Here is a 15565-nt window from a genome sequence, read left to right on the forward strand (position 1 = left end):
TTTTTGCTTATTAAAATCCTGCAAGCATTAAATTTCAAAAGGAAGGCATTTGCAGGAGTATTCTTTAAATTAAAAACAAAACAAACACTTCAAAAAGGGTTCAATGATATACTGAACATATTGCTGGACTGAAATAATAATAATAATAATAATAATAATAATAATTTAAACTTGTATGCCACCTGACTCCCAGTGACATTGAGCAGCTCACAACAAAGAAATTACAATAAAAACAATAAACATTCCAATAAAAAAATATTAGTTTGGTTGTGCTGTGTCAGACCAATTACTGTTTAGTTATTTAGAATATGACCAAATATTTTGTTTTTAAGTAATTCCAATCATTAAAGAGATTATTTAAGTGAAAAAACTGAGGTCTGCAACTCCACAATCTTTTGGTATTTGACAACAAAACTCAGTCATATTTAACAGACAGCCACTAAACTTTCAGACCCCATATTGCATCTGTCTTTCCAACTAAAGCTTCTCTGCTTTATTATTCCTGCTTTTGGATATAATTTTTATTCTAACAAATAACAATTTTTAGTTCAGCGGCCTTAACTAATACAATAAATAAATATAATTTATTTTACTAAACTTTAATACTGGAAAGCAATCCACAGGTCAATTCTGCTTCAGAAACCCAGTTATTCTGTCAAAAACCCAAGATGCTATATATTTATGAACTCTTGAAATTATTTTTTAAGACAGCCAAGCAGATTTCAATATATTTCTTAGAATATGTTCATTGTATAAGAAAAGAACTCTCTTAACAATCTGTAACATCAAAATCAATAAATCTTTTGCATCCAACTGAGCAAGAGCTATGCATGCACAGAAGCATCTTTTTCTCCCTATGGATTGACCACTGGGTCTTGAGCGTGTGAAATTCTGTGCTGCGGGCCCAACAGGGAAGGTGAGGCAGAATCTGCCTGTGTCTACTAACATTTGGACAAATGAGTGTGCTAAGGCTTGTATTTGCAACTATATGAAAATAGCAATTGAACTGGGAGCTTGAGATTTTTATTACTAAGGCTGGTCCATCTTCTAATCCCAAGCTTTCTATATGTAAATAAAACCCAGCAATAAGATTCAGTGGATCTACTGTTACTCAACTGCTTCAGCTATAAAGGTTTGTCTTTAATAGCATTTCACGCTACACTAATAGAAAACTAAGAAACCGCTCTTTTCAAAAGAGTTTCCACATGTCAAAAGAAAAACATCTCCTTGAGTCTACAGGATAGCATTCTTATGAATAGGGAAATAAAGAACTGGAAAATACTCTACAAAAATATATATGATTTTGACCAAGAATCTACAGATACAGAAACAAAGGCTATAGAAAACCATGGCTCACAGAGCCTTGGCTTGCAGAATACATATAAAGTGCTTTAACTATCAATATTCAAATTCTGAATATGTGGAAATTTAAGTTGAAGTATTTAGAACAGGCTTTAAGAACCATATAAAGAACCATATATATTAAGAACCTGTTAGCATGTATTTTTCAGTCATGCTAACAGGATGGTTTCCATAATTACCTTTTTATGTTGCCACTGGCCATTATGGCCAAAAAAATTAAATACTAAGCCAATATATTTTTATGTATATTTTACATAATGATATTTGATCACTGCTATTGAATTATTTGGAAACTTTTGTTGGAAAGCCATTTTTTTAAGGTTTCAATGTTTCTACAATAGATAAAGTTAACCACAATGAGCCAACAGTAATGATCCAAGCATTGATTCAGGACTTTTTCCCATGTAAGAATCAGCTTCGACAGAATACAGCAAACCACTTGATTCCTAAGCTTGTCTGAATCCCTAAGCTACTGGCCAGAAGGAACAAGTGGAGTGAAATGTTGCAAACTAACCATGCTGGGGACTTCTGGAAAAGTCCCACGGAGCATGATCAGCACAATTCTTGAGATACTGCATTTTACCCTAATGAATCTGTCCCATGTAATGCTTTGAAGAGAAGTTTCTGAACAGCACTGGGCTATGCTAGGAGAGGTGACACAGAAGGGTGCAACACACGGCAAGGCTGATCGTGGGGATCCTAAATGAACAACTGGTCTCTGAAGGAAGCTTCCATTTTCCAGCCCTGATAATTCTGACCAAAAAAAATCCCAAAGTGTAAAAGCAGAATAAAACAGCTTTCTCTTATCTGGCCCTGGACTGAAGCCCTCTTGTTGAGGGACAGCATACAAATGGGTTTGGCATTTTTCAGTTTTCTTCACAGCTAAGGAAACTCTTTATTCAATATTTTGCTAAGAATTGCATCATAATAAGGAGTGAAAACCATCTTGTTGTAGTCAACAAGGCGAATATACTTGATAGCAATATCCTCCAGCTCTCTCTGAATAGGGCCCAATCCACCAGGCACAGGAGGAAGGGATTTCTGATGACCACAAGCAAGGTAATTCTCCAAAAACAACTGGATCCTTGAATCTTGAGAAGAGAAGTGAGTAAGTTAGTAAGACATCTTAAGAGTCCTAATTTATCTTGTAAGAGCCAAACTAAGCTTATGTATCAAACTAGTCAAAAGATTGTGCTGCTATCTGATTCAAGAAGCCTAGCCCAATCATAAGCAATAAAAGTTCCTTCAGCATAATTGTCTTTTCACTCCAAACATCCTGATGCATCTTTGCTTTCCTGTTGCATCCAAAGACATAAAATATAAGGGGACATATCCTGTTTTCTATACCTCTGCAATTATCTTGGGAAAAAATCCTTAATCTTTTAAAACCTTTATTCAGTTTAACCTCCATGTTCACTTTGCAAAAATAAACTGTTTATGGATACTAAAATATACGGCCTATCACAAAGGGTTATCCTCGCTCAATTAATTTCCTCTCTTTTACAACATTAACATATGGCATGTTCTCAAATATGAATTTGACTTGCAGACATTGTACAATTATTAACACTGGGAAACTCTCCGCATAAAAACTCAGTTTATCTACAGTACATACCTATCAGTTTGCATACAGTGTTATCAGGATTGGCAAGAGCCTGGATTTGTCCTTTAAGCACAATCACTTTTTCAGGTGTGAAAGGTATAAAGCCATGCTGGGAAAGGCAACTGTTAACTTCAGCACAAATCTTTTCACTTATGACAGCCAAAGTTTCACTCAAGTTGAAGGAACTAGAGAAAGATTAGATAATTGAGAAATGATAAAACCTTCCATATGTTGTAATGGCTCGCATGAAACATTAAAACTGATTTATTTGTCAAACAAAATCATAATCAAAAAACAAAAACAAAAAACACCAAGCAACCCTGCAGAGGAAAGTGACATTAGTGGAAACTGTCCCATCATTTTTGTTTCTTTTAAATTAATAAGAAATTAAATTCATTTTGTGTGTGTGTCAGAAGCACCCACCAAGGCACTTCTGTAGCGAAAGGATTTGCTGGTGATGTCACCCAAGGGGGCTCCTTTCATGTCCCTGTTATTTTCCCACCCAAGTGGTACCTATTCATCTACTTGCATTTGTATGCTTTTGAACTGCTAGGTTAGCAGGAGCTGGGACAAGTTGATGGGAGCTCACTCCATCACGCAGCTCGTGCTCTCAGGTTTTGAGCTGACAACCTTAATGGTCCTCTGACTCAGCGTCTTAACCCGAGCCACCATGGCTCATCGAATTAAACTCTTAAGGGAATGACAGTGACGGAAAGTAGCATTTCCTGTTCGCACTAGGAGTTAATCATGATTCAGGGGGGAAAAAAACAACCCACATTTTTCAGAATGCACATGTTAGTTCATTCACAGCTTCAGGTTAGCTGGCTGGGAATATAGAATCTGCAGACCCAACAGACAGACATCTACAGTAAAAGCTACCAACTTGGTAAGGTTGAGGTCAGCTGATTTTAAACAGGTTCCTTGTTCCAAATTCAGACATTTCTATGAAGTTGTTTATAGAGAAAAATATTCCCATTAACTTTTAAGGCTTTCTACTACCACTGAAGCAGGAAAACATCTGGATCCTTTCAAGTAAGTAGGCCTAAGCTCCAAGTATCACATCAATACCATTCTGTATCATACTATAAGAGGCCAAAATTTGCATTGTACTCACGGAATGTGTAGCCCTGTCAGCAATACTCGGATAGCCATTTTGAGCTGGTTGGTAAAAGCTGGCAAATCTGAAAGAGCTGTGCCTGCCGCATTGAAGGTTACCAGAAGAACAGCACCAGTTAGAATAAGCTGGTCCAATTCCAACTGCATTTCCTGGAAACGGCTTTGGTCCATTAACACAGTCTGTAAAAATATTTTCACAATAGAAAATGGATCTAAATTTGGAATATAAAGAATGACAAGGTGTGGTAAGAAAGAAATGGGAAACCCCACAGCCTAATGCAAGTGGGTTTATTCAGACTTCTTAATAGAGTTAACTTCCAAACTCTATTCTGTCAACCTCTCAATCTTTTGGATGTTAAGTTATGCTATACATACATGGATCCTTTTCCAAAAACCTCATTGCCATCAACTTCATAACCGGCTATAACTAAAGCCCTAGTAAATACAAAACTTCCAGAGAAGAAGCAAATGTACAAATTATACAACACCAATGGATCAAATGTAATATAATTCTTTCTGATCAATTACTGTTATATCTCAATTCAAGACACACTTCTCTAGAATCCACCACTTAACTTCTTCAATTAAGAAACATGAGAAAGCTTGAGTACTGCCAGGTTCACAGTACCATAAAAGACATTGGACCTCATCACCTACCTTGAGGTTGTAAATCTGCTGTACATTTTGTGTAAAGTACATATACCAATGAACCAAATGTTCCAGTTTTTAATTAGCTGATTTTTAAAGATAAGTATGAGAAGGAAACCAATATAGATAGCAATTTCTCATAAATCAAGACACTTCACATGTATCAAGATAATAGAACAATCAAAACAACCAGAGAGTCATCCAAACATAATTTATTTACAGCAATTCCTGTGGCTGATACAACTCATAAATTCTGGTTTTAACTTTAAAATCCTAGGTGGCTTGGGACCAATCTCTGATCTACATAATCTAGACTGTATTCTAAGAATTGATTCATGCATTAAGCATTGCATTTGGTTAGGCTCATATGCCTAAAACAAAGTGTTATTTTGGTAATGGCTCAAAACTGTGGAATTCTCTTCCTTTTGAGGTCTCTCTTCAGTGATGCTTTGAACTGCTCAAGTATTTGAACTGCTCAACTGCAGCTTCTAAAATAGCCAGTAAGCTTACTAATATTGCTATTAAATCTTTCCATTTTCTCAGATGAATACACTGCTTTGTTATATACAGTCATGGGAAGAAGTAAGTACACCCTCTTTGAATTCTATGGTTTTACGTATCAGGACATAATAAAAATCATCTGGTCCTTAGCAGGTCTTAACATTAAGTAAAGACAACCTCAGATGAACAACACGTGACCTATTACACCATGACATTATTTATTTTTACAAAAATAAAGCCAAAATGGAGAAGCCATGTGTGAAAAAGTAAGTACACCTGATGATTCAATAGCTTGTAGAACCACCTTTAGCAGCAATTACTTGAAGTAATTGTTTTCTGTATGACTTTATCAGTCTCTCACATTGTTGTGGAGGAATTTTGGCCCACTCTTCTTTACAACGTTGCTTCAGTTCATTGAGGTTTGCGGGCATTTGTTTATGCATAGCTCTCTTAGGGTCCCACCACAGCATTTCAATCTAGTTGAGGTCTGGACTTTGACTGGGCCATTGCAACACCTTGATTCTTTTCTTTTTCAGCCATTCCATTGTAGATTTGCTGGTGTGCTTGGAATCACTGTCCTGTTGCATGACCCAATTTTGGCCAAACTTTAGCTGTTGGACAGATGGCCTCACATTTGACTCTAGAATACTTTGGTATACAGAGGAGTTCATAGTCAACTCGATGAGTGCAAGGTGCCCAGGTCCTGTGGCTGCAAAACAAGTCCAAATCATCAACCCTCCATCACCATGCTTGACAGTTGGTATGGGATGTTTGTGTTGTGTTTGGTTTTTGCCAAACATGGTGCTGTGCATTATGGCCAAACATCTCCACTTTGGTCTCGTCTGTCCAAAGGACATTGTTCCAGAAGTCTTGCAATTGGTTCAGATGCAACTTTGCAAACCTAAGCAGTGCTGTCATGTTCTTTTTAGAGAGAAGAGGCTTTCTCCTGGCAACCTTTCCAAACAAACCATGCTTGTACAGTCTTTTTCTAATTGTACTGTCATGAACTTTAACATTTAACATGCTGAGGCCTGCAGAGTCTGAGATGAAACTCCTGGATTTTTTGCAATTTCTCTTGAGTATTGCACAGTCTGACCTTGGGGTGAATTTGCTGGGACGTCCGCTCCTGGGAAGATTGGCAACTGTCTTGAATGTTTTCCACTTGTGAATAATCTTCCTCACTATAGAAAGATTTAAATTGCTTGGAAATAGCCTTACGACCCTTCCCAGATTGATGGGCAGCAACAATTGCTTCTCTAAGATCATTGCTGATGTCATTACTCTTTGGCATTGTGTTAACAACACCTGAACGCTCAAGACCAGCACACCCCTAAAACTTCGGCTTTTATAGAGGTGGGCACACTTGCTGATGATCAATTAATCAAGGGCATTTGATTAGCAGCACCTGGCTGCTACTTAGCCTCTTAATACCTATGGAGGCAGTAAGGGTGTACTTACTTTTTCACAGATGGCTTCTCCATTTTGGCTTTATTTTTGTCAGATAAATAATGACACGGTGTAATATGTCATGTGTTGTTGTTCATCTGAGGTTGTCTTTACTTAATTTTAAGACCTGCTAAGGACCAGATGATTTTTATTATGTCCTGATACGTAAAACCATAGAACTCAAAGAGGGTGTACTTATTTTTTTCCCATGACGGTATATACAGCTTCTTTAAAAAAATCCAAGGCACAATAATAAAAAGCAATCAGTTCTCTATGAAAACAAAAGAATTCTGTATAAATGCCATCTATATGTAATTTCACATAGGTTTGCTCCCTAAGGAGTACTACTAATAATTATTAGTAATAATTTATTAGATTTATAAGGCTGCAAAATCAGAAAGACTCAAGGTGGGGTACAGAATTAAAAACATCATTAAGAACACATATCCAGGCACAGAAAAAGCAATGCACTGGGGAAATACAGAAAATTCCAATCATCTATCAGCAGTCAAGTGAGATTACAAATTCCCCTGGCCTCTGGCCTGTTGCAAAAAACACGATTTTAAAAGATTTCCAGTATTGGGACCAAATGGGGTGGGGGTGGGGAGAATAGTATTCTGGAGGGCAGGAGCAGCAACAGAGAAAGCACACTTTGAGGATCCAACAATATAGCACTGCTTTACTGTAGGAACCCAAAGCATGTTCACACTGTCTGATTTTTTTAGGACTAGTGGAGACAATTGGAAAAATACAGTTCTATAAATAGTAGCCAGGTCCTGAGCCATTAAGCCCTTTGTAGGTGATAATTAGCACCTTAAATTGCATCCAGAAACCAAATGGTACAAAGAACAAGTGTCACATGGACATATTGATGTTCATTCATAATTATTCACATAGCCACATTCTGGATCAGCTGTAGTTTCTGAGTGGTCTTCAAGGGCAGCACCATGTAGATTATGTTACTATACAGTAATTCAAATGAAAAGATCCACTAAAGAACAGTGCCCCCAATTCCCAAACCCCAGAGTCGGTCCAAAAGAATACCATGACTGATGGTATTGCAAGCTGCCAAAAGAACTAGGAGAGTTACATCACTCTATCATGGTCCCATCAGAAGTCATCCACAAGTACAATTACTGCTATCTCAGTGCCATATCCTGGCTTGAAACCTAAATGAAAAGAGTCTTGATAATCCACTTCCTCTGGAGCTGCACTCTAACCACCTTCTCCATAACTTTCTCCAAAAAAGGGAGGCTAGAGGCTGGATGTAACTTGTCCTCTAGTTAAAAAAGAATGACTCTTTGTGCAAATAACAAATCAGATTGTTACATAATAGATTGCCAGACAGTTAAAAAAATCCTTTCCTTCCACTGAAAAATGTATACCAATTTTTAAAAGTAGAAATGGATGAAATATACCAAATCATAATGCTTGCTTACACAATCAAGATTCTTGTTTATGATTTCAGGATAATTGTATTCATACACTGACATAACTGTCTAAAAGGTTTCAGCACAATCTTTCCCTAATTGCTGAATATCTTAAGCCACAGCTCAAATCAGAGCAGATTTATTTAATTATGATCAATGACCAGCAAAATACGGGAAAAAAACATAGAATGATGAAATACATCAAGGACAGTAGAAACAATCATACAGCTTTCCCACTGTTAGTGCTTCACAATCCTTCCCTTCATCCTCACAATGATGAAGTGAGCTTGTTAAATTAGGGTGGCCTATGGGTAATGACATGCCCAGGTTCAGACAATAAGGTTCATGGTAGAATAGGAATCTGAACGCAATCTTGGTATCTCAGGTCCAATATGCCAGCTATATTGGCTCTTCAGGGACAAAATGTTCATATCACCTCATAACGTTCCAGTGATTCTGTAGCCAATCATAACGTTATTGGCTAGTCCAATAATCTAAATCAGCCATATAAATCAGTCCAAAAAAGTTACATTTTTATTAACTAATTCACTTTATGTTCCCTATTTCTGTTCAAACTGAATACTCAAGGTAGTTTACATCTTAAAAATAGTATATGCATATAAAATAACATACACAAATAAAAAGTACAGGATAAAAACAAATCAAAATACAAATGGTAAATGTATTAACATTTAGAAGGTTAAACAAAAAAAAATGGGGGTGCAACTCATAAGGGAACACATTTCAAATCCTAAGAGTCTGGCTGTTCAAATCATGAAGATAAGGTTGTTTCCATGTACCCCCAAATCTGGGTTCTAAAAGTAAGGAATTCTTGAGGCAAGCCAACATAGAGAGAAGAGGGGATGGCCTTGAGGGACAGATGGAAGAGCCACTACCAAGACAATGGTCAGATAAAAGAGGCCTAAGTCCAGAGCAGGAATGTAACATGAGTAAGTGTCTCAGATAAGGTCCTCCCTAGTTCTCATGAAGATAAAGGTACAGAGGGGGAAGAGCATTCAGACCTGCAAGATTCTGTTCCTATCGCTTGACAGTAAAAATAATACTGACTTACATGACCTTGGATTCCTAGTCTGATCTACCTTGAAGGGCTGACAGCCTCTCCTGTAGACCTTAACTATCTGGAGAGATTTGAAAGAGGAGAGGCAGTCTCTCAGAACGACCCAAACTATTTAGGGCGTCAAAGATCAACTCCTGAAATTGTGCCTGGAAAACTAACTTAAGCTTATCCTTTAATAGAGATGTCATGCAATTCCAGTATTTTGCACTGGTTAGCAGCCTATCAAACCCACTTCTTTGCCTGCTTCTCTTGCAAGTAGAGAATATGTTAATTAAAAAGAAATGCAAACTTTAAATGTAGTGGACTAGTGGAGAACGTTGAGTGTGTTAGGTTTCTTTGATGAAGTCACAGGAGGCTCTGGCACCTGCATATCCAACACAAAGAAAGCAATGGGCTCATCTGGAATAGACATGGCACCTTGGCCAGCTGGATGGATGTCTACCCTTGACATGGAGAAGGGAGGGGGGAGATTTACATGGAGTTCAGAAACATTATTTTGCCACTTCACTGCCAGCCTCCTGTTTCTAAGCTAGACATTTGGGAGAGCTGTCTGGTTTTTATCAATCAGAACAGCCTGAAGGGGAGAAAAAGTGAGGAAAGAGAGTACCTTCTCTCAACAACCAATTGTGAGTATCGATACTCTCCTTCACAGCTACCCTAAAAATAAAACAGGCTATCAGAAGGGAAATGGAGCTTTCTGTGCCTCCTCTAAGCATCCATAACGAGCAGGAAGGAACCAATGATTTTCCCGTACACCCAATAACGAAATACAACAATTTTCTGGAGGTAAGCACTCCTTCCCCATCATTACCTACTCACATCTAGAAGACTACTTTATTCCCTTGTATGAAATTCTGGATTGCCTTAACCAGAGGGGTTAAGAACAAGGGTGGTTTAAAATCTGTCCTAAGATTCCAAGCAGTTGTTTCTATCTAGACTTCAAAAATTACAGATATAGTTACTTCTGGAAAAGGTTTCTGCAGATGATTCCACTTGAGCAGTTGAATATATGCATGATTTTGTATAGCAACAGGACACAGTGCCGGAGTGTTACTGGCAGATGTAACATCATTAATACTAGCACATGCAACTCTGGATTGGAGGTCAGCCATGGCTCCTTGCAGCCATTCAGTCACAAAATCTAAGCAATCTGTGAGAGAGAGACAGAGACAAAGAGAGAGAAAATTTTCATTCAGTCATCTCTCCACCAATTTATTTATTTATACCAAAATTATACCACCTTTCTCCATAACTGAGTGCAGAGGATTTACAAAATAAGACAAGATAAATAAATGCAATACAGTACGATATACAAAAACAGACCTAAATTTAAAAAGTATATTTTGGAGCCTAAAAATAAAATGCTGTCTTTAGGTAGATTTCCTTTGGAAGGAAGTAACCAAGGCTCAGTAGCTAAGAAAGCCCACCTCTTAGTCATTCCATATTCATTTCTGATGGGGCAGGTACCTGAATAAGGGCGTCAGAAGATAACGTAAAGGCCTGTGCTAATTGTATTTTCTAGCATTCCATTCAAAGAACTAATTTTTCTGGTCTTCCAAATCAAAATAATTTATTGGATTAATCAGTTGGCTGTTAAATTGGTTAAAACAGAAATATATGAACACATATTCTATATCATTCTTATTGTTACCTTATTAACATCACCCACTGTCCCTAAAAGCTGTACTCTTCCAACATCTTCCTACAGATCCAGTCAAGAATCTGTTCTATTCATAAGTTGTTGAATACAGCTTGACTGACAAGGCAATCTAACATGTTTTCCATCAGGATTGTTCCCATTTATGTGGACTGGTTCTAGCAAATTTCTCAAGTTAAGCAGCTACAAAAACATTTTCAAGAATCTACTGGACTACTCATTAGCCCAAAAGTTTAAGAATAATTAGGAAAAAATACTATAAAGGATTCACACCAATTAAAGAAAAATAACTCTTCAGCCTGTGCAAAATCTCAAACACTTTAAAGGGCCACTTTACTTGGATTAAGATGTCAAAGAGCTCCCCTGATGTGGTTCCACATCAAAGATGCTGTGCTGTGTCAAACTGGTCACTTTGCTGGCCTTTCACAGTCTTCTGTGCATACATGGGTACACGCAGAAGGCATACTCCTAGGAGCAAATAGCCCACCTTGACACGTTTGATTGCAGGTATGGAAGCAAAGCCCCTTGCTTTTCCATGTTGAGACAAGGCCTCACAAAGTAGATCATATCAGTCACTGGAGTTCAGACAGCTCCAGAAAGAAGCACCACTTTTTCTTGTGAAAGATCAAAGATCAAAGCAGAGTTTAAGTCATCTTTATTTATCATTGTTTGGCAGAAGAGCTATAATTACAATGGCTACTCTTCCTAAAATGGAAACCCCATTTCAAACATTTCCAATATCATTACGTGGTTGTACATTACAAATAATTATAAATAAATAAATATTTTTAATTCCTCTACAATCAGGAAACCATTTGGTATCAGCAAAGTAAAATGGAAGTTAAGGCATGTTAAACATACAACTTTTTTTTTTTAATTGAAACAAATCACATTATTTGGAACTCAAGAAGAATTCAGTGGGTACAGGTTGAGCTAAGGCTGGACTCTCAATCTGCCAGCAAAATATTCCTCCCGGATACTAACAAATTAAACACTACTATCATAAATCCATGTTTAAAAATGCTTAGAAGCTTAGAAAAGGCAGAAACAGGTTCAGAGCCTGGATTCTTCTGCTCTTCTCCAATTCCTTTATCACCTGAACTTTAAATACACAGATAAATATGATCAAAGAATGGGAAGACAGAAGATTTAATTAAAATTGCTTATTGATGGGAACTGATTACAAGTCTAGTTTTGTTTTATCTTTCCTTAAACTCATGAGATTTTATCAATCAAGAACATTAACAAGGTTGGTAGAGTGACATATTTAATTCATTTAAACTCAAAGGAATCTCATTAATATTATATAAAATGCTTTTCAAATACAACAAAATCTCATCAAAATATGGGAAGATGATGGTTTGAATATGATTAGAGTAGGCAGTCCTTCTGAAAACTAGCACTTTAAACTAGTTGGAACCTTATCCAGACCCCACCAGTCTCCAGGACAAGACTTGCACCCCAACCCCCCATATAACTTCTCCTAGTGGCTTCATACAGATGTTAATCACAGGGGGAAAAGATCAACTCCTTTGGTACCCCACCACAGGAACAGTAGGCCACTGTCTCCTCCCCTATTACCACTGACTAGAACTGACCACTGAGATACAAATGAAACCACTAAAGAACAGTGCCCCAATCCCCAACGCCCATAGGTGCTCAATGCCCAGTCCTGGATTATGATGGAAAAGTGCAGGTAATCTGCTTGATCTAGATTTCTCTGCAGCTGAATACTCACCATGTGCTCCAGAACCTGCCCCAACAACCTAAATCCAAAGAAAGCATTTATAATCTCCCAAATCCAGATTATCACGCACACCCAGCCCCACACAGAAACCAGGAAGGGCTTGAATCAAGCCCACAAGTGGCAGGGGTCATATGTTGGAGTTGTCATAAAATTGATAGATATTACCATTTCTCATGCCCATTTAGTTACTCATTATCGGAACTAAAACACAACAGGCTTGAATAATTACTGCTACTGATCATTCTTGTCCATTTTTCACAGGACATTTACAATGGTCCAGCACAATAGATTAATTCCACTTTTGTGAATAGCTACCAGATTTACTAAAGCAAAGCCCATGAAACCTGGTGTAATTTTTTCTTCGGAACTGATGTGTGGGAAATGCATTGGGCATGCAGGCATTTGGTAGTATTTTATCATTTATTTTGACTTGCATATCTTTTTTTTAAATGTTAATGTTTTATTGATTATTTAATGGTTAAGTAAGTTGTTAAAAATGAAACTGAATATTTATGCTGAATCTACTTCATAATTTTCCATTAAACAATAGAAATATGTCATTTAGTAAAGGAAGGCAAGAAAAATCATACTTGGCTGTTTTTCATACAGTTCCTGAAACTTCTTTCTTTCATATTCTACTGATTGCTGCATTAAATGTGGCCTAATGCTACTGACAGCAAAATTAGCCATGTCCATTTTCATCAAATCCAACACAGAGAAAATTGCTCTGTAAAAAATAAAAAGACATTAAGCTTTTCAAGATTTAGTCATACTTTTAAACAACAAAACAAGCCTTGAACAGTCAAGAAAATTAACTATGCATGTAAGTTAAAAGGAAAAGAAGAATTTCTGCATTAGTCTTCTTTCAAGGAAAGTTTATGGAAATAATAAAGTAATACCCACACAGTAGTTACGTTGGAATAATACTTTATATATATTATATTATATTATATTATATTATATTATATTATATTATATTATATTATATTATATTACATTACATTACATTACATTACATTACATTACATTACATTATTATATTATAAGTATCCTTTATTATAATGCTTCAAATCACTCCCTAGAAGTGCTGATCTTGAATTCCATAATACAGAGAGTACCACTTTCAGCCTTGGTTGTTGGAAATTACTGCATTGGATTTGAATTATAACATATTTGGGAGGTACTAGATTGGAGAAAGCTTCATTATTTTACAAATTATCTTTAAATTGCAGTCTTATATCTATTTTCTTGGGGGCAAATTCCAATGAATCGATTTGGATTTATTTCTGGAGAAAGATTAATAGCACAATTTTATCCATATTTACTCTGATAACTGTAGTCCAATCCCTATTGATATCATATGCCTGTCTCAGAGCAATACTGCTTCTGAATGCCAGGAAAGAGGATCTGCCATGATCAAATGCTCCCTATCAAACGATTTCTTCTACACAGAAAAATGGCACATGAAGCAGAATCCCAAGCTGGTATGGTTCCTCCCAACATGTGGAGTTTTTTTATGTGAAAGAAATCCACATTTAGTCAGAGGAGCCTTTAAATAAGAGAATTCACTGAGGCTGGGAAAGAAAAGGGTATATTTCAAAACATCACTAACGAAGAGCAGATGGATGTTGCAATACCAAGTTTATCTGGAAGAGGACAGTTAGCCCTTAAGGTTTACATTCTGGGAAAAAGAGGTTTAAACAATTCACAAAGAGCCCACTGTTATGAATTCACTCATAAATGAGGGCAGGAGTTTTACTTAGTTTCCAGGATTCTGTATGCTAACCTCTTATTTCTTGACCTTAAACCTGGTTAATGAAACTCTGTGTGAATCATGGTTGTGGTCTGCTGTAAGGGGCTTGACCTTTCACCTCAAAGAGCTAGAAAGATACCTTACTGCAAAATGTTTTAAGAATAATCCTTAGCCAAAGAACAGTCTTACTTTATTATTCCAAATTTCTGCATTCTCATCATAGCGTCCCCATTAAAAAGCAAAGAAGAAAATATATTCAAGTGGTCCGCACAGCATTTAATGCCTATCAAAATCTTGCAGCTGTTTAAGCTGTTTTGAACTGAAGAATTATTCCTTTTTTTTCCACTTCTAGCACCTGAACAGGGGAACAATTTCATGAATGTCTTTCAACTTCTGAATTTCCTCATCTCTCGCTGGAGCACAGAGCGTCCCCATCATTCCAATGATGAATTCTGCCAGCTTAGAAATGTCAAGGGCACCATTCTCAGCCTCCTGTTTTATCAGCTCCAGATCAAGAGCTTCGGTAATCTGATTTCTTAATCGAGTATGGCCAGGCAGCAAAAAAGACAAGAGAGCCTGAAAGAAAGTAATGTCCTTTTTATTAGCTCCTGGTACTATTACACTGCTGTCATCACCATTTTGAAAATAAAAAACACCGTGACAACTTTATGTTACTAGGAAAAGTAGTCATATAAAAATATAAGGACAAATGATCATAGGTTTCATAGTTTTATTTACTGAAATGCCCATATAGGAATTGGACATTTCTCCAACTATATTCACAATGCAGTTGAGTGCAGATTTTTGCCCCACTGTTTTTCTAAAGCCTCTTTTAGCAGTTCAATTCGGGGAAAAAAAATTGGAAAAAAAAGCAACTGGAACAGAGGAGGGTTAGGCGTTTATCCTTCTGCATGCCCTGTAATTTTTGCAAGACATTCCCCTCCTAATACCACCAATTGGTCACCACCAATACCATGCTACAAAGAAGCAATTGACAGGATTTCAATATAGAAGGTAAAGGCTGATCTAATAGCTACAGCCAAAGGGAAAAATCTTGTTCAGTCAGGTGGCAAAGTACAATGACCAGCATAATTTCTCAGTAGTGTCAGGTCATAAATCAGATTGGGGGAAAATAAAAAGTCCTAGTATATTCATTTTAGAGCAGTATACGGCAGATCTTAAAGGAGTTAAGAGGGCAAAGCAACAAAAAGTATTTCAGAACTA

At 36.9% G+C, this 15565-nt stretch overlaps 1 protein-coding gene across 3 annotated transcripts in view; it reads right to left on the minus strand.

Moving 5' to 3' along the window:
* Positions 1 to 421: 421 nt before the first annotated feature.
* TCP11L1 (t-complex 11 like 1) overlaps positions 422 to 15565 on the minus strand; it is a 36965-nt gene continuing 21821 nt past the window's right edge. For 2 of the 3 annotated variants that reach the window (XM_063289514.1, XM_063289512.1), the window contains 6 exons: positions 14697 to 14917; positions 13179 to 13315; positions 10135 to 10334; positions 4080 to 4261; positions 2978 to 3150; positions 422 to 2453 (listed from right to left, as the gene is read on the minus strand). In XM_063289514.1, coding sequence (XP_063145584.1) covers positions 2245 to 2453; positions 2978 to 3150; positions 4080 to 4261; positions 10135 to 10334; positions 13179 to 13315; positions 14697 to 14917 — 1122 coding nt within the window. In that variant the 3' untranslated portion in view covers positions 422 to 2244. The remainder of the gene's footprint in view (positions 2454 to 2977; positions 3151 to 4079; positions 4262 to 10134; positions 10335 to 13178; positions 13316 to 14696; positions 14918 to 15565) is intronic. The other variant, XM_063289513.1, reaches the window with a different exon arrangement.

The sequence above is a fragment of the Candoia aspera genome, chromosome 1 (assembly GCF_035149785.1).
Source record: "Candoia aspera isolate rCanAsp1 chromosome 1, rCanAsp1.hap2, whole genome shotgun sequence".
Lineage (NCBI taxonomy): Eukaryota > Metazoa > Chordata > Lepidosauria > Squamata > Boidae > Candoia > Candoia aspera.